Source organism: Bacillus rossius, chromosome 17, assembly GCF_032445375.1.
Source record: "Bacillus rossius redtenbacheri isolate Brsri chromosome 17, Brsri_v3, whole genome shotgun sequence".
Taxonomy (NCBI): domain Eukaryota; kingdom Metazoa; phylum Arthropoda; class Insecta; order Phasmatodea; family Bacillidae; genus Bacillus; species Bacillus rossius.
In genome coordinates this window covers 13,609,142-13,629,559 of record NC_086344.1, presented here as the reverse complement: position 1 = coordinate 13,629,559, position 20,418 = coordinate 13,609,142, and the positions used below count along the sequence as shown (strand labels likewise).

Genomic DNA, 20,418 nt, shown 5'->3' with positions numbered 1-20,418 from the left:
GAAGGACCCAGCATGACTCGGGAGTTAGCTTCTGGCTCGGGGCCGGGACCAGGTGTTGTCCCCCTCGCCTCCGTACTGCGGAAGGCAATGGCTGGCAAGGGTGCCCATATGCTAATCTTGTTGGGGGGGGGGGGGGGGGGGTGTAGGGAGTATTTTTTAACAATTTGGAAGAAGAATGGCAATTATAAGGTGCCATAAAAAAAAATTCCATTTCCAACCCTACTAAGAACTTTGTCCTGTTACTAAAATACTAGGCCATGGTACTCATCTACATTGTGTGTGTGTGTGTGTGTGTATAGGGGCAGGCATTTTTCGCGAATAAAGCTGAACGCCTACTAGACTGCAACAAGGTACACGCCCACCAGCGGTTTCTTCTTTGTGATTGGCGGCCGTCTGCGAGAGAAGTAGTTGCCTTGCTTGGCTGAGCCACTCAGGACGAATTTGCTTCCGCAACGAATTGCTGTGATTGGTGTTTTGACAATCGTCATGCACCTGGAAAGAAACTCGCCCAATCACGAACCACAGACGATGCTACAGTGTTTTTAACTTTCAGCTAGTCTCGGAATCTTCTTGCGAAATATGCATGGCCCTATATACATAAAATAGCATGTTGGTATGTATTGCATCGATAAACTCTGACACCGTTTGACCAATCGCCATGAATGGCGCTGCAGTGCATCAACTTCTAAAACTTTCAACCGATCGCCATGGGTAAACAGACAATTGTAGGTCATAGACATACAAACAGCTATTGTGTGTCATTTCTCTGTCCACCACCCTGTCATAAAGAGCTATCCATTTTGCTTTAACTCGCGGACAGCATATCACCCTGTGTTCAGCCCAGGCAACGCCGGGTATTGCTGCTAGTACTGTATAAAAAAGAATATGCACTTTAAAACAGAAAACAAACTAAAAATGCACACTTAATAACATTTTACACTGTTATTGCTATAAAAAGCAAACTTTAAGGTAAATTATTATGTATACTTTAGTTTATGGATTTGATAGTAATATTTATCTGAAAAAGCAAACTATATTTATTTTCTTCTTGCTGAACAAGTCGATTACTTCGTCCTCTAAACCATGTTATTTGCACTTTTCCTGCGGACACTAGGAAGTCAGACTTGACAGACTGTCCTCGCCATGTCTTCGCTCTGCCAGCGTGCTGAAGGAACGCTCTACGGTGCAAGTTTTGGGGGTATGGTTTGGTGGAATTCGTAATTTAAATTTCTGCTGGGTAAAAAAGTTTCTGCGAGTACATCATGAAGGTTTTTTTTATTATTATTTCCAACCGTCCTTATTGTCCAGATGCTGAACCAGCTTTCAAGTTGTCAATTTGATAAAACTTAAGTTTTGCAAACTTTTAATGTCTCGTGAAATATTTCTTCTTCATTAAATTTGGAATAAGAATTCCACTTTAAAGGTTGTGCCTTTTATCTTTTATAAATCTTGTGATAATCCATGTACAGATTGTAAATTGCCACTTTGAAATAGTCATCGAGGGATGAGCAAACCCCCTTGGAGCTGTTTCCTCGACAGCTAGGGGGGCCGCAGCCTTGGAAACCCTCCCGGCCAGTTGCCCTCGTCGGTCGTCACTTGCAGAGGAAGAACTCTTTTTGGTGGCATTTGTTTGTTTGAAAATTTGAACGTTCAATATGTGGTATTTGTGTTGGAAAATCAATTTTAAAAAAAAAAAAAAAAGCAATATCTGTGTGCAGAAGAGTGTAAGCTATTTTGAACCAAACCCTTAATTCCAAGGATAAATTTTTATACAAACCCCTATAACTTTGATTTAATAAGAAAAAAATTATGTATTCTTGTGCTTGTAAACAGCTGAATGTGGGCTGCATAAGCACTGAACTTAGAAAGAGAAGTTTCTAGATATTTACAAGGTGTGTCAATAAATAATAGTAATTATTCTCCCGTTTAAACTATTATGGTGATACAAAATATTGGCAAACTTATATTGTTTACTAGCTGCCCGACCCGGCTTCGCACGGCTATACTAATGGAAAAAAATGAAGCCACATCTCCCATTTACAGTAATGGTAAATAAAAAAATTGGTTGTCTGTAAAGTCGGTTTACGGACGATAGTTTAACGTGACGTCATAACAAAACATTGATGAAATGATTGATCCAGAAAATAGGAAATATATTCGGCCTGAGACTGAGCCGTAATAGGTTTTTGCAACCAAACCATTTAGGCATTAAAAATATTATTTTATTTGAGGAAGAAATTTTTTAATTTTTCTATCTTTTATATGATAAAATCTACCTGTGCATACTTTTAGGAATAAAATTGAATCATTTCCAGTAGTTCCTGAGATTAGCGCGTTCCAACAAACAAACAAACAAACTCTTCAGCTTTATAATATTAGTATAGATTTGCAACACAACTTTTCGTTTTATGCAAGTCTACTAGAGTTTTTGATTAGACATCCATGTGTTATTCTATGAAAAATTAATGTGACCTCATGCTTGCTTCTTTGTATCATACTGGTAGATGTAGTTAAAACTGGAATATGTAATAATTATTATGGTAGTGGCAAGGTAATTAATACTATTTTAGCGTGTAATTATATGTAAATCCCAATTTTGGGTTTAAACCTAAACACAGGGCTTGCCTTTGGAGCAACAACGGTATTACTCCAAGATTTTGTTGTTTTTGTTGCCATCCCAGTTTATGGTAGTGTACACATAATTTTTACAGAAGAACATCAGAATTTATTATTTATATATCTAGAAGACTTATGTGATTATAGTAATTTCAAGTGAGCTTATGAAGTTAATAAAATGAAAAAGAAAAATTCTTAAACATCCTTAGCAAATGAGTCAAAGTTTACAGAAGTTTTTTTTAGCATCTCAAACTTTCAGAGTTGTTATTTCTTTGGAATAAATATTTGATTAAATTATTCAATTTTCAGCAACTTCACTTAAGTTGTATTTTTGTTTGAACTGTAACTTCCTATTTGTACATATTTATCTATGGCCATATAATAAAAGTTTTTCAAAATAATGGAAACATAAACGTAACGTAGTCCACATTTGGTAGCGATGGTGCAAAATTCTAGTGAATTAAATTACAACCACAATACAAACAGTTGACCATGTAAATTATATTCTAAGATTAATAGACGTTAAAAATAACTACAATAGCAAGCATTTGTATTGCAAATTACGTGCATGGTACCCAAAAGATTTCCGATTAATAGTATCTATCGTAGAAAAATTTTCAAAGCAAGTAGGTAACTTTTGATGCACTTGCAGCTTCGAGAATAAAAAATCAAAACTAAGACAAAAATACAACATGACTACTACTGCAAATGTAAGTACCTAGATACTGTAGTATATTAATGAAATGTGATGCTTTATACTGTAAAAGGTATTAAATCAGACCAGACTTGCAAGTTTCCTGGATTAGTGCACGTTTATGTAGTTTTAAATGTAACATGTGTAAAACTACATATAGAGAAGATTTTATCGAGGGGGGGGGGGGAGGAGGAGGATGGTTTAGTCAATTTTGTTTTTAAAGCAAGAGATTGCTGTCTTACTTTTGTTTTATTAACTCTGTTTATTCATAAAGATAGCACAATTTTCAACAAACGTGTCACAAATTAAAATATACCTACGTACTTACTTCACCAAAACAGTTATTTTGACTGATAACTGATGTTTTTTTTTACATTATAATAATTTGTTAATTTACTTTTATTTGCACTCATTAATTCAAATATGTGAATTACTTTAACGAAAAGATTATTTCAACTATAACTTGTATGTACATGTTTGCTATTTAACTTCTTCCAATGTGTGTTATTCTGTTAAGGATTGGACGATGATAGGAAAAGTAGGAAACGAATGGGAGTGTTTCAAGTTTAATGTGCCTCGGAAAAGTCAAATCGATTGTTGTTCCAATTGAGTGGAAGAGAGATAGATGCGTACAATGAGCGTAACGGGACAATGAGTCATACGTTTTCGTGCGTGCAGCCGGCGTTCATCGATTTATTAGACGTAGTCACGTCAAAATTTGTAACACTAATGTTTTATAGTTGAAATTTTGGTCACTAAAACTGGATTTAATCGTTCAAAACTAACTACTTATTACTACTTCAATCACGGACTGTCAATAGAAGAAGAATAAGAAAACACCTAGTACCGAAAGTACCAGGATTTCTCGTTTCCGTTGATGACTGTTACCGAAATGCCCGGTTCTGAAAATCGGTTACGGCTCCGGACAGCCTGGTTGCGAGGCAGCTGCCGACCTTTAGGACCCAGGGAGGAGGAGGGGGGGGGGGGGAACGCGGCCTGTGACGCAGCGACTCGGAGCTATTCTGCGCCTTATCGACCTGCGGCGACCTCTCGAGATAAACTACTAACGAGAGCGATCTGTGACCACGGGTTTTCCATCGAGGCATTCCCACTGCAACAGGGTAAACAGTTGTTACGCTCTTTCACGCTGCGCAGTTCCTACGCGAAGCTTCAAACAAAACATGTTTTGACAATGTTTTCGAAACAATAGTTTAATCCCTAATATATATATTATTTATTTATTATAATTATTTGAGTGCCTAACAACAGTCAGAGCCTTTGACAGGTGGGCACTTAACAAATATTACAAAAAAAAAATAATAACATACACAAAACACAATAATAACACAACAATAAAATGGGACAACACAAACACATGACAAAAGACACTGAAAAATATATAATAACTAAATTTGTCAATTATAGATTAATTAATGAAATAACAATAATGCATTATTTAAATCAGAAATTATCTTAACTGCAAGAAAATTAAGAATTCAAAATGTCTTATATATGTAACACGCGGTTTTAGCGTCATGCTTCCCTTACTAACGTTAGGAAAAGATAACAGAATATCTGAATAAGCTTCGTTTCAGATGCGATACGCCTTGTAGAATGGGTTTCCACCAACGACCTAGAGATATATAGACTGCTAGTGGGAGGCCATCTTTGATTCCATTTGAATTTGACAGATGGTGGGCAAACAGTGCTTTGTTAGCAGACGACGTATGTTAACAGCAGAAAAGGGGCAGTGTACTAAGTTAATAGGTTCAATAACTGATCTATATATTGGTCACAAACGTTGTGTCGAAGAAGGGTTAGCTATTTTCTAGCGCATTTAATGTCGTACCTACACATCGCATTACGATGAAACTGTATTTAAAATTATATTTCACTCGTTCCATCTTTAAGTATTACCCGCAAAAACTGTAAAATTGCGAAAAACCTACATTTTCAGGGAATTTACTAGCAACTTGCATCTTTCTCCCATAAGAACCAATGATTTTACAGCTATGTTTTGCCCACCATTCTGTCAAATCAGCTCTCTGTCTCTCTCGCTCGGATTGTAGTTCCCCAGTATGCCGTCGACAGCAGCAATTGGCGCTGAAAGCAGTGTGATAAGCAGTCTATATATCTCTAGGTCGTTGGTTTCCACTGTCTTTTGAGGCTGTGTTGACTTGGCAACAATGCAAGATTGCAAGACCCAACGAACACAGGGGAGAAAAAAAAAAGATGGTTTTTAGACAGGCAAGTCGCAAGACGTCAACAACTCAACATCTTGAAACTGAAAAACTAGAAGAAACTTTCCGCTTCATGCCATCAGGCATCTTTGTGTAATCATTTTTTTCTCTCGCGAAAACGTATTTATAATTTGAATTAAGAGCAACATTTGCGTTCACCGTGCGATAGTTTAATAAGTGAAATGCGATGCGTTTGATGAGAAGAGAATCACAGCCGTATACATATACCACATTAAGCGTGCACCTTTGAAAGTTTTCAGAACTGTGAGCCGAAATGCAAGAAGTTGAATATGTGCCAGTACTTGCGTATTGCGCAGTTTATAAACACGGCCTAAGTTGTTTGCGTGTAGAGTTTATCAGGTCCTCGCGTAGAGTCCTAGGCTTCGCTTCATCCGCCATGTTTGATATTGCATTTGCAAGGGTTTTTTTTTATGTGACGTCTAATAAATCGATGAACGCCGGCTGCACGCCGAAAAAGTGTCCCGTAACGCACATTGTCCCGTAACGCACATTGTCCCGTAACGCACATTGTCCCGTTACGCTCATTGTACGCTTGCGCCGCATCTATCTCTCTTCCACTCGATTGGAACAACCATCGATTTGACTTTTTCGAAGCACATTATACTTGAAACACTCCCATTCGTTTCCTACTTTTCCTATCATCGTCCTATCCTTAACAGAATAACACAGATTGGAAGAAGTTAAATAGCAAACATGTATAAAAGTTATAGTTAAAATAATCACTTCGTTAAAGTAATAAACATATTTGATAAAAGTAAATTTATCAATTAAATTGTAGATTTCATTCATAAAAGTATGCAATCATTTCATCAATGTTTTGTTATGACGTCACGTTAAACTATCGTCCGTAAACCGACTTTACAGACAACCAATTTTTTAACTATCCATTGATAGTCTTCTCTCTATACAGGAAGTTTAGAAATTGTGGGGCATAAATTCCACCGCGAAAACAAACATTTTTTTGTGTCAAAGAACACATGTCCGGGAACAGCAGCCCGCAGACTTGGCAACACCGCGCGATCGCAGCGCTGCGCCGTGGCGTTCAGACGCACTTCGGGAAGCAGGCGAGTCAACCACGCGCAGTTGCGAGTAAAATACTTGCCGTCCAATTGTGTAGAACCGTATCTTATCTATTATATTACGTGAACATCACTTATTATGATTCAAATAACGTTAAATTTATTGTCATCGTTGTTCATTTATGTATTTTTAAGATATAAATAAACTAGCGAAACCATCGTCGAAATTTAAGTTTCCGGATGGTTTGAAAATGTTTTTTTTATTTTTCAAATATTTTCGGGCGGCCCTGTGGGAACTATTCTAAACTCCTTCATCCTCGGTAAAAACCACTCTTCAAAATATCAGGGCCTCGCAAAAGTAAATGCTCCGTTGTTCAGCCAGGTTGTAGGACCGCCACCGGGTGTACGTCAACCTTCATGGTGTGAAACTACCAGTTTCGGGCAGTCAGTGGTAGAGACGTAAGACGATCTTCCCGTTTGGAAGACGACCGTTGTTAAAAGGGGGTGCCTCCAATTTCAGGTCAAGATTTTATATTTACAGTAATTACAGATGAACTTTTAGATTTTTTCTATTGTTTAACTTTCACGAAATGAAAAATATATACAGCGCATATATTTTGCATAATTAGCTGCCAAAGTTACATTTTTAACGTTTTTGGGTTGTACAAATTAGGAAAATTTAATTTATTGCAGAACTGAAACTTTTTAGGTTTAACTGCAATGCCACTGGCCACTTCAAGAAATGGTTTGAATTTCTTTCAGAAAATATTAATTAATTTTACCTGGCATTTCCAAATTCTCAAATTTGTTACGATTTTGACAGCCAAGAAACATGAACTGAGTTTTTGTGATATAAATGCAAACCATATCATGATGTAGCCTGTGGCATTGCAGTTAAACCTAAAAAGTTTCAGTTCTGCGATGAAATAAATTCTCCTTATTTGTACAAATTAAAAACGGTAACTAATGTAACTTTGGCAACTAATTATTCAAAACGTGTGCGCTGTATATATTTTTCATTTCGTGAAAGTTAAACAATTGGAAAAGTCTTAAAGTTGATCGGTGATTAATGTAAATATAAAATTATGGCCTGAAATGGGAGGCGCCCACTGCTAATGGTGGAATATCTGTCGCCTCCCCGCATCGGCTGTCTTATTGCTGTTTGTCAGGTCTGTAGTCGCAGCATCGTGAACTCAATTAGAGTCAACAATGCGCTGATCTCCGGAGAAGGCAAGCCACAGCCAACCAGACAGCTGGTTGCTAGAGCTTGTCTACACGTGTGTGACACTACCCTCGACATGTGCTATGCGCTCGCACTAACACTGTTTATTTGAAAGTAACAATCAGTGTTCTTTTTTTTTTTTTTTAACGTTACAACGTCTAATAAATCTATGAACGCCGGCTGCAAGCACGAAAAGGTGTAACGTTACCCACATTGTCCCGTTACGCCGTGTCCCGTTACGCTCATTGTACGCTTGCGCCGCATCTATCTCTCTTCCACTCGATTGGAACAACCATCGATTTGACTTTATCGAGGCACATTAAACTTGAAACACTCCCATTCGTTTCCTACTTTTCCTATCATCGTCCTATCCTTAACAGAATAACACAGATTGGAAGAAGTTAAATAGCAAACATGTGTAAAACTTATAGTTAAAATAATCTCTTCGTTAAAGTAATAATCATATTTGAATTAATGAGTGCAAATAAAAGTAAATTTATCAATTAAATTGTAGATTTCATTTCACTCCTTCTTTGTATCCATACAAAATAGTGATAATTCAATAAAAATGATTCAATTTTATTCATAAAAGTATGCAATCATTTCATCAATGTTTTGTTATGACGTCAAGTTAAACTATCGTCCGTAACCGACTTTACCGACTTATTTTTCTACTGAAGATTGCAGGCTCTCGCGGCCATTGTCTAGAGTTGCTCGGCTTCGGGTTTGTAACCAACAGAAGGTAGAAGATGTCACCGACGTTTCGGTCGACGGTGCAGTCACCATCATCAGCAAGTTCTCCTGCCCTTTTTAACACTCTTCGCCTGGGGGGGGGGGGGGTGAGTGTTTCCCGATTGGCTGCAGCCGTGGGCCAATCGGAACCTTCCTTACTTCTGGTTGGCCTGTTGGTTTGGCGAAAGTATTGACAAGGCAGTAGAACTTGTCAATAACCTCAGTAGGTAAATATGTTTTCCTGAGGATGGGGACTGCAAGGTCGGCCGAAACGTCGGTTAAATCTTCGCCTTTCGTCGCGGCTACAACCCAGAAGCCAAGCGAATACATTTTTTTTTCGACGCGATAACGTCTTATAAATCGATGCACGCTCGAAATAGCATGACTCATTGTCACGTTCCGCCTGAGCCGAGCGTGCAAGAACCAGCCAACCACCGTTCGAGTCAATTTTCTATAATATCAAACAGGTTATGGCGGTTTATTAAAACTAATTGTTCGTGATTATATTTCAAATAAATTATTTAAATTAAATTTGCAAAAAAAAACTGTAAATAATATTTGAAAATTTAAGAGTAGTTATGCAATTTTTCATAAATGTTTTCTTATGACGTTATCAAGTAAAATTATCGTCCGTAAACCGCCTTTACAGACAATCTCCCCCCCCCCCCCCCTTTTTTTTTTTACGTAAACTTTACTTGAAATGTGTCTGACCGTAATGAAAGGGAGACCTAAGATGCACATAAAGTTTTGCCATTCCCGATTACACCCGATAAATTCACCTTCGGCCAACTTCGGGGATTTGTTTTATTCTTGCGCGGGAAAAAAATGAATTCAAATATTAAAAAGTGGTCGGTTATGTTGGCTACGTTAAAACACTTTAAAACACTATGGGCGGTTGGTTAGGTTAGTATAGCTACATTAAAATAAACAGATAAATAAATATATATATATATATATATATATAAACCCGAGGTTGGCCGAAGGTGAATTGTTCGGGTGCAATCGGGAATGGCAGAAGTTTATGTGCATCTTAGGCTTCCCGTAATGAAAGCTCCTAGCAATACTTCTGCAAGTTAAATTCTCCATGTCCCGGCGTGTCGACCAGACGGGAGCGCCGCGAGACGAGAACTCCAGTCTGCAGCGAGAAGTCGATAGATTGCGAGCGCAACTGGAACATCGACTCTTCTCGAACGACGAGACTCGCTCGGACTTGGAGAAGCAGCTGCTGTCGCGGTTCGTAGGGCTCGAGTCGCAGCTGTCCTCCTTGGAGCGGAAGACGGAAGAGGCGCGCCAGATGTCGCGGCAGCTGAAAGGGAAGATGCGCCTGATCCTCAACCTGGCCAACAACATCAGCGCAGCTGCCTCAGCCCGCCGTGAAACCCCGGTCTGTGACGGTGCAGATGGAACATAGGCGGACCGTGCGCTCTGACATACTGCCACATACCAGCTCACACTTCGCTTTAATTTGTACTAAAAAAAATACTTATTTTAACGATAAATAACACTATGAATTTTGGTGACTCGAATTATTCTGCATTTGTAGTTTCTCCTAAACCTGTTTTTTTTTTTATTAAATTAAATATATATTTTTCTCTGAATAGTTTGCATTTCAAAAGCACCCACTTTAATGAGATTTTAAACATACTGGTTGTATTGACAAATAGTTGTAAATAATATTACCATGTTCTCTACAGGCGAACTGCTCTGTGGCGGCGCAGATGGAATATAGGTGGGCCATGCACTCTGACATACTGCCACGTACCAGCTCACACTTTCCTTTAATTTGTACTAAAAAAATACTTATTTTAACGATAAATAACACTATGAATTTTGGTGACTCGAATTATTTTGAATTTGTAGTTTCTCCTAACCCTGTTTTTTTTATTATTAAATTAAATATATATTTTCCTCTGAATAGTTTGCATTTCAAAAATCACCCACTATAATGAGATTTTAAACATACTGGTTGGATTGACAAATAGTTATAAATAATATTACTTTGTTCTCTACAGGTGAACTGCTAAACTATTATAAACACATTCAATCTGATCTGGTGTGCTTTATTTTATGAATAATTAAAACCTTTAACTATGAATTTAGAGGGTTACAAATATGTAAATAATGTTTTAAATTGTAAATGGTTTGTTCTCCTACCTTATAATACTGTCGCCCGAGAGGGGAGTTTCAAACAAATTTTAACGCTTTAGTGGTTAAAATAAATAGGAAATCCAAACGAGATCTGTGTTTCGTTATTGACGTGACAACGTCTAATAAATCGATGAACTCCGACTGTACGCACGAAAAAGTGTCCCGTTACTCACATTGTCCCGTTACGCTCATTGTACGCTTGCGTCGCATCTATCTCTCTTCCACTCGATTGGAACAACCATCGATTTTTACTTTTTTCGAGGCACATTAAATTTGAAACACTCCCATTCGTTTCCTACTTTTCCTATCATCGTCCTATCCTTAACAGAATAACACAGATTGGAAGAAGTTAAATAGCAAACATGTATAAAAGTTATAGTTAAAATAATCTCTTCGTTAAAGTAATAAATATATTTGAATTAATGAGTGCAAATTAAAGTAAATTTATGAATTAAATTGTAGATTTCATTTCACTCCTTCTTTGTATCCATACGAAATAGTGATAATTCAATAAAAATGATTCAATTTTATTCATAAAACTATGTAATCATTTCATCATTGTTTTGTTATGACGTCACGTTAAACTATCGTCCGTAAACCGACTTTACAGACAACCAATATTGTTTTTTTTTTTTTTTTTTATTGTAAATGGATTGTTTTCCTACCTTATAATACTGTCGCCTGAGGGGAGTTTTAAACAAATTTTAACGCATAAGTGGTTAAAACAAGTATTCAATCCAAACGAGATCTGTGTTTCGTTCTTTTTGATATTTGAAGGATTATTAAACACTGTCTGATTTACCCGAGTTCGCTATGGAAGTGTCTACGTGAGACCACACCATGATGGGCTGGTGCTCCATCCTGCTGGAACGGTACACAGCTGTCCCCAATCTTGCAGATACGGAATAAACGTAATCACGTAACACGTTCCTACACGTAATCTGATTCACAACACTGTCAAGGAAATATGTACCTACGTGTGGTTCAATTATGTTCAAGCTATTCACAAAGATGTTGAGGGTTTCTTTACTCCAGGAATTGAACGCATCTGGCTTTTGCGCTGCGATATATCGCACACTCGTCCGAGAAGAAAAAAAAACATGTCCCCCTTGAAGGAAGAGTTGTTAAGACAGCGAGCATTCGCCCACAAGCCTGCTGCTTTTTTTTTTCTTTCATATTACCATCACTCAATTTGTTTACAAGCGAATGTTTGAACGCCTTTAACTGAATATCCTTCGTCGTATGTTTTTTTTGCAACGTTGATTATGGAACACCCAGTTCCTGTGATCGCTTACGAATGGACTTTTTTTTTTTGGGCGAACCTAAACACTTTTCTAGTCATGTTGGTGTTCGTCCTGAACCGGGATTATCTTCCATGAAACCAGTTGCTGGTTTTGGAGAGGAAGTGTTTCTGAAACCTTACAGTGAAATCAAGCTGAATATCTCTGATTGATTTTCCTGTATGGGGTCGCGTGCTCATTACGATACGTTCCTCCATGGTGTAAATGGACTCATTAGTAGAGACCGGAAAAATTCGCGGGTTCAATGACCTCCAGGATAGACTCTACTACACTCTACACACTCGGGCAAGTGCCACCTGTTCATTGGCTGCTGACTTGTGAGTCGTCTCGACTGGGTGACCTGTGATTCGACACTTCTATGAGTGAGGGTCTCTAATTGGCCCTCATTACTCCAGATTAACAGTGAACCAGTGGTAGAAGCAGCGCTAGGGTATAATTATTTGAATTTTAGCATGACACGAAATGAATCCGCGCATTTGGCAGGTCTCTACTCATTAGCCGTGATTTAGACGTACATCAGCACCTGCAACAATGAGAAACAACAATTCATTGTCATCTTCGTGATACACCGTGGGTAACGGGACTTTGTGATCGCTCTGAATAACTTTTCAAACCCCACAGTTAAAAAAAATAATCAAATACTGTAACCATAACCGTGGCAGGAGTGTACAAATGGGGCTCCGGCGCATGGCTTCTGGCTGTGGATTGATGATTATTGACATTTTTTTCCTCCGACCGCCATCTTGGATTTGTGACGTCACGGTGGCAATATTGGACCCGCCATTTTGATTTGCACCATTTTGTTTTACATTCCGTCATTTTGAATTATGACGCCACCGTTGTAATTTTCGTTACGGCTGCCATCTTGAAAATCTGTAATTATTATGCTAGAAAATCTGGATTTTTTTTTTTAATTTATACAAAATGTAATCAACCAAATTTTAATAAAATATTATTTAAAACACGCACTTACGTCCTCTGTTCTAACCCGGCGAGGACAAAAAAAATTACGACAGATCCTTCCTCCACAGAATCCACTGGCAGACGGACCTCCCACCACTAATGCCAAGGTATATATCGACAACTAGTACCTATAACATTACGTCCGCCATCTTGTTTTCGTCTGCTGGAGGTCACCATCTTGTTTTCGTCTGCTCGAGTAAGCTACCACCATGTTAGTTTAATTTTTGTTCACTAGACCTTTGACCTTGTCTGTTGGCTTTGACATTGACCTTGACCTTTGAACTTGACCTTGAACTTTGACCTTATGATGGCAACCTTGATTTTTTTTTGTGGTTGCTCATTCCTGGGAATGTTCGCCATAAATGTTTCAGATTATCTTTTTTTTAATATTTGGACATCCAAAACATTATGTTAAAATGGTTTATCTTATGTTTCATATATTAAAACTTCACAGTCGCAAAGTATGAGCGTTGAAAATCATAACTTCAGTTTTAATTACAAAAAAATATATACACACTAGCTCACGCCTGCACATGTGCAAATATACTCAATACACCGTTTCCATAAATTCTGAACTAAGAACGTTTGTAAAATTATTTTATTTATATTTAAAACTTAATTTTTGAAGTTGGCATTTCTCAACCACGTATGCGCAGAGCTCACTTTCCCGTTGATTTCGTACAGATGGCAAACCCACGTCTGGTGTCCTTACGGGCGTGCCTCCAATTCCAGGTCAAGATTTTATATTTACAGTAATTACAGATAAACTTGTAGACATTTCAATTGTTTAACTTTCACGAAATTAAAACTATATACTGTTGTGGGGGGGGGGGGGGGGGCGGGGTGTTAGCCTGAGCTAACACGCAACATTGAATTAAGGAAAAGGAAGGTGACAGAGAGGCAGGTGGATAACTATGTCACTTTCAAAAACGCTACATTTGTTATGGAAACGGGAGCAGGCACACACACTTAACATATTAATTACTGACTCCTACGAGATACTATCGAGTCTCCAATACGTCACTGTTCATTGTCCTCATGAGGTATCATTCCCTGTGTACGATTCATTAATGTCACTGTTTGACTGTTTCCAAAAAGGGAGGGGGGAGAGAGAGAGAGAGAGAGAGAGAGACCAGCGAACCTTTGAATATATATACTGTATAGAAGTCGCGAGCGGATAGGATTTACTCTACGTTTTTCATAAGCGTATGATGAGCAGCTTGGGAATTTCACCGCTGCAGTGCGCTGCCGTAACGCCCTGTATCGTCTTAGTTGTTATTTACACGTTAGAGCGCAGCGCTGTCGCCCGCTGTCATTCCCCGCACCCTCCACCCATCATTCGCTGCAGCTCAAGGTCGTTCAACGGGAGGGGGAAGGGGTGTTTGAAGAGTTCGACACTTGTCCGCTAGGGACCACCACAAGTCGATGCCCTAGAGATGGTGGCGATTGCGGCGGTGAATTAACCAACTACCTCAAAACCGTATTAGAAATTTTAACCTGGGCTGGCGACTTCTATACAGTATATATATTCAAAGAGCGAACACACCGTCCCAGTTCTTTAAGCGCGCGTGTAGTTGTAGACGTCAGAACACAACGGTGGACACGGGCTGATCCTGCTCCTCAGACTTCCCAGTACATACTTGCCTTTATTATCGCAGCCGTTGGAGTCCGTGGTGAACAGGGATACCACTCGTGTGCTGGCTTTAGAGACCACCAACGGCGACGAAGTCCTGTGGCGACGCATGGGCGTCGCAAGTATATATATTTTTTTGGGGGGGAATTGCAATTGATTTAGTTGTTGAGGAATATCCATCCCCTGGGAAAAAAGACCCCCGGGAAAAATTGGTGTTTGAAGGTGCAAAAAAGGTGGTTTTTAGGCATTTTTCTTTCCTAAATATTCTAATTATAGTTGATTGCAATATATAATTAATTTTTTATAAAAAAAATTTTTCAGAGAACAAATTTGTAAAAAAACACAGGGCTCACATTACCACGATTGGACTAAATGCACCATGCGCAACGTATGGGTTGTATCACAGAAATCATATTTTTAATATAACTACGAAACTAAATATATTATTGGAGGGGACGAAATCGAAGACTTTTATTATTGGGGGGGGGGGGGGGGCGTACCATCTCTCTCTCTCTCTCTCCCCCCCCCCCCCCCCCCCCCCCGGTTGCGACGCCCATGGGCGACCGCTGGGCCGCTCGACATGGTAGAAGACTCAGGCAGGCGTGCAGTGCCGCTATAAGCGTGCGCGGGCTAATACACCGCGGCAGTCGACTGACCCACTGCGGCACCACTTACACTAGGCGAGGCCGCACGAGGCTCAGACGTCTCGGTCGTGGGAGACCTAAGATGTGCATCAAGCTCTGTCCCTGCCCGAGCACGCCCGAATATTCACCTTCGGCCCACTTTAAGGATTTGTTTTATTTTTGCGCAGGAAAAAAATGAATTCAAATATTAAAAAGTGGTCGGTTAGGTTAGCTACATTAAAACACTTTAAAACACTAAGGACGGTTAGTTAGGTTAGTATAGCTACATCGAAATAAAAAGAGAAATATAAATATATGTATAAATAAACCCGAGGTTGGCCGAAGGTGAATTGTTCGGGTGTAATCGGGAATGGCAGAACTTTATGTACATCTTAGGCTTCCCCCCGGTCGTACACACCGCAACATCCTCCCCCCTCCCCCCGCACGATAATCCCAGTCCACTCGGTGAAGTGTCTTCCCTTGGTTGGCCGAACCCAAACAAAACACCACACTCAGCTAGTACAATAGATAGAAATTTTACCGTCGCACTATGACGTCATGAACCCGCGGAACTTCAGTGTTCAAGGGAACCAACAATCTTAACTAATCTATACTAAGAAACTATCTAACAATACAACTATACAGCTCTAAGCATAATATACAGCGCATATTCGACACTCCTAGTAAATAAATAGAACAACAAATCCTTTATAAATATACAAGTAAACATCTACATGAAACGTTCTTACAAAAAAAAATAATAATAAACATGGTGTCCCTATTAATCGGTATTGTTTTGGCAAGCTGGTATAAAAGCTTTGGTATTGCTGACGTGTACCTTGAAATTAACTCATTGGTCTTCATCACTCAATAACAAGGTGATAGGAGTTAGGAATTTTACTATACTATAAGGTCCCTTATATTTGGTACACAATTTACTAGAAGATTTTTCACTGGCTTTGCTTAAAAAGTGAGTTTCGACTAATACTTGATCACCCAATTGGTAGGGAACTGACTCGTGCGAACGGTTGTAAGTTTTCCGCACGGTTGCGTAATAGCTTTTCAGCCTTGAACTAACGTCATCCCAATAATTACGCATGACCGCTCAAGGCTCTAAAGGGGTCTGGTCAAGAAATGGTTTGAATTTTTTTTTCTTCAGAAAATATTAATTAATTTTACCTGGCATTTCAAATTTCTCACATTTGTTACGATTTTGACAGCCAAGAAACATGAAATGAGGTTTTTTTTTATAGAAATGCAAACCATATCATGAAGTAGCCACTGGCATTGCACTTAAAACTAAAAAGTTTTAGTTCTGCAATAAATTAAATTCTCCTTATTTGTACAACCCAAAAACTTACAAAATGTAATTTGGCAGCTGATTATGAAAAAACGTATGCGCTGTATATATATTTCATTTCGTGAAAGTTAAACAATTGAAAAAGTCTTAAGTTAATCAGTGATTAATGTGATGCACCCCCTAAACTCGTACATAGTCACTGTTTTGATCACCGAGGGGCGTACCGAGCGTGTTGGTGTACGATAAAAAGAGACTTTATGATAGCGAAACCATCCTGGAATACATTATGTACGCTGTACGCTTTAATGGTAATGGCAAGAAATAATCGCAACTTCAAAAGTACTTGAGAAAATTAGAATAACACCATTTAATTCATTCGATGGTGCTGCTATCTCTAGGATATTTGTCGTAACAATTGTATCGATGGTTGCCAAACGTCCGCTAGAATGCGGTGGAGCCAGTTTCTAGCCTTGCGCAAGGCACTTTTTTTTTTTTTTTTTTTTTAACCGTTACCCATTTTTGTATTTAGCCTTTTAAAATCATTAAAAAAAAATCCAGGTGAAAGTAAATATTTTTTTCCGGAAATAACTTAAACCATATCACATAGCAGCCAGTGAAATTGACTTTAAACCTAAAATGTTCCAGTTTTATATTCCATTTCATTCTCTTTACCCATACTGCACTATAAAAACACGATAAAAATGCAATTTTGCCAGCTAATCATGCTAAAAGTAGATGATGTATATTTTTTTCCATCTTGTGAAAGTTCAGTCACACAAAAAATCGGAACGTTTAACCGTGCGGAACGTAAATATAAAACAAAAGTGGCATAGAACGGGACCGTAACCAAGTAAGAAACAGTAGCGGTCCTCAGGGGCTTCCGTGATGCGAAACTTGCAGTTTTGGGCAGTCGCTGGATAAGCTGGAATCACAATGCCCCGACAGACAGGCCCGGCAAATACACACTGTTGAAGCTGACCTTGCCAACGAGTGGAATGCTGCAGCAATGGTGGGTGCAGCTGGGTGGTATATTACATACTATTTTAAGTATAATATTAAGTATTAATTAATAGGATTCCGACCGTGTGCCTGACCACGTCCTGCGGTGCAAATATGCAACATTGGACTAGCCAATGATCGACATGCCCAGGCTGGCAGCATCATGTGTCGGAATTAAGGCCCCCACAACCCCAGTACACTCGTTGCGCCGCTCGCTGAATCCAGTCGCGTTTTGGCCCAGCGGGGCCCTAATGAACTACACACATGTGTCCTGACTGACCCTTAGATTAAAATATATTCAGTGAGCAGCCTCACTATTGAATAATAGGTGTCTGACCATGTGCCTGACCACGTCCTGCGGTGCAAATAAGCAACATTGGACTAGCCGATGATTGACATGCCCAGGCTGGCAGCACAATGTGTCGGGCATGCATGACCGTGGCAGCTGGGGCAACCTGGGAGCTGCGGTCATAAAATTACAGCTGTAATAATGCACTTCTCTTTCAGCTAACCTGGCTGGCTGGCAGCCTGGCGGGAAACGACGAAAGTCGCCCCCTAAAAACCAGTCCTACCAAAATTAAAATGCGGACAGAAATGTCCAAGTGCCCGCCCTTGCTTAGTAGACATTTTCTACTCTTCCAACTCTTCTTCCTGAGCCATCCTTCTACTCCCGTAACCAACCAGCATGAAATTAATGCATGAATTTTTGCATCCCGCATGTCAGTGCCCAGGGTTTTCCCTGTGTCTATGCAGGTTTTACCTGGGCCCAACTTATCTAGTATAGTCTAGAATAGTCAAGTGAGGGGAGTTAGTCATGGCGCCAATTGCTGCCATGGCTGGCCAATCCCCCTCCTTAGCACATATGCATGTTCCCTTTTCTGCATGGTACCCCCTGCATGATTAGAGCGTATAGGCTTCGGCCTGAGACGCACTTAGAGTCTCTCCCTAACCCGGACCCCTCCCAATACACTTAGTTTTAAACTTAGGTTAGGAAAAAAAAATAGACAGGCCCGACAAGTTCAATAGCCAATGAAATACAAGCTGGCCGTGACGTCAGCCCGACAAAATACGCACCCGACGGCCCGCAAGGAATAGATTCTATTTCTAATTTCGTCGTGTCAGGCTCCCGACAGAAAAGAAAACGGCAACGGAAAGGAAACGGTACAGAACAAAATTTCAAAAATATTTACCTAATTGGTAAATCTTTTTGCTGAAAAGTGAAATTTCGTTTTACGTGTGGGTGAATTGAAAAATTTGTAGCTTGCCTTAGTCTGTTTGTATAAACATAAACAGATATTATCGTGTTTATGGTTAAAGACATTATTTTAGAATCGTGAAGATTGGATTTAAGAATGGACGAGTTCAGCGAAGAACTTCTAATTAATAAAGTCCAAGCTCATGCTATTTAGGATTATATTGGTCTGAAGGACTACATAAACCAGCCAAAAAAAGAAAAAGCATGGACTGAGATAGCAAATAGTTTTTCGGGAGAGGAAGTTGATGGTAAGTTAACTAAATAAATAAAAGAGCCTACTATGTTTATAGCGCATTCTATAATGCATTTTAATTGAAGTATTTAGCTTGGCACGATATGCCGAAGGCCAAATTGAAAATCGTCGGGTTATTTTTGCCGTGGTATTGTGACCCTACGCTTTTAAATCTGTCGTGCTGAGATGCTGCACCACAGTTTATCGGGCCTGTCGTGTCGGACCCGTCGGGGCATTGTAATTCCAGCATAGACGTATGAAGATATTCCTGTTCGAAACACGTCTATTGTTGAAGCACCTTTGGCGAATGCACGCTGCTTCCTGCTGATGCAGTTTTTATTTTCGCCTCTCCCGTAAAACCGTATCCATGCAGGCCATCTCTGAGAATGAAGTCAGTTGTGCTATTGCTGTTTGTGGACTGATCAATTAGAACTGATGATGGCTTCCCATAAAATCGGACTGTGGTCTCGGGAGACCTCAGTCCGAACTGTCGTTGTGTGTGTGGACAGCATCTCGCCAGTCCGAACAATCAGTCCATCAGTCGAGTGTAGTGGCAGACATCTTTGTTTATACTCTTTGTTTTTGACGTGACGTCTAATAAATCGATGAACGCCGGCTGCACGCACGAAAAAGTGTCCCGTTACGCACATTGTTCCGTTACGCTGTGTCCCGTTACGCTCATTGTTCCGTTACGCTGTGTTCCGTTACGCTGTCGGCGAGTGCAGTAATAATAGGTTATGTTACAATTGACTAAAAAATTATGTGATTCATATAATTGATGATGGATATTTGATTACACTTTATTTATATGAAAACTTGTTCATAATTATATTTAAACTTTAAAGTTGAACGCCAGTTTTTAAAATTAATTACAAGTCATCTACACGTGAACTGTTTCGTCGACTGTTTATAAAGTGAAGTGAAAAGTTAATGTGGTTTTCATTGCTTATTACAACAAAAATTTCGGCAATAAAGGTTAATTATTCTTGCATTTTAAAAATCGGATTATTAGTATAATTTCAAGTATTTAATCTTTTATTATTAAAATAAAAAATTATTTAATTTTATTCATGAAAGTATGCAATCATTTCATCAATGTTTTGTTATGACCTTGTCACGTTAAACTAACGTCCGTAAACGGACTTTACAGATAACCAATTTTTTTAAATTTCTTTTTCTAACTGAAAGTGCAACTGAAACTGCAACATCCAAAGTTTCTTCCATATTCTACGATGAAACGATACGTCCAACAGCAACAGCAACCACAAGACTGAACATGTGTGCAGAGGGCCTCAGTCCAGTCGAAACTGACAGTGCTGACTGCTCGGTCCTAACTGGGCGCTGAACTGATCGTGTGTGAGGGGCCTTAAGTGTACAGCTGACATTACCACTATCGTGCAAAATACTGCACTGCACTGTC

General features: G+C 39.2%; 1 protein-coding gene across 1 annotated transcript; it reads left to right on the top strand.

Moving 5' to 3' along the window:
- Window positions 1–2,992: 2,992 nt before the first annotated feature.
- On the top strand, window positions 2,993–10,070 carry LOC134540540 (uncharacterized). Its single transcript, XM_063383345.1, has 2 exons — window positions 2,993–3,326; window positions 9,650–10,070. The coding sequence occupies exons 1-2, from the start codon at window positions 3,309–3,311 to the stop codon at window positions 9,953–9,955; spliced, it is 324 nt and encodes a 107-aa protein (XP_063239415.1). The 5' UTR covers window positions 2,993–3,308; the 3' UTR covers window positions 9,956–10,070.
- Window positions 10,071–20,418: the final 10,348 nt, after the last annotated feature.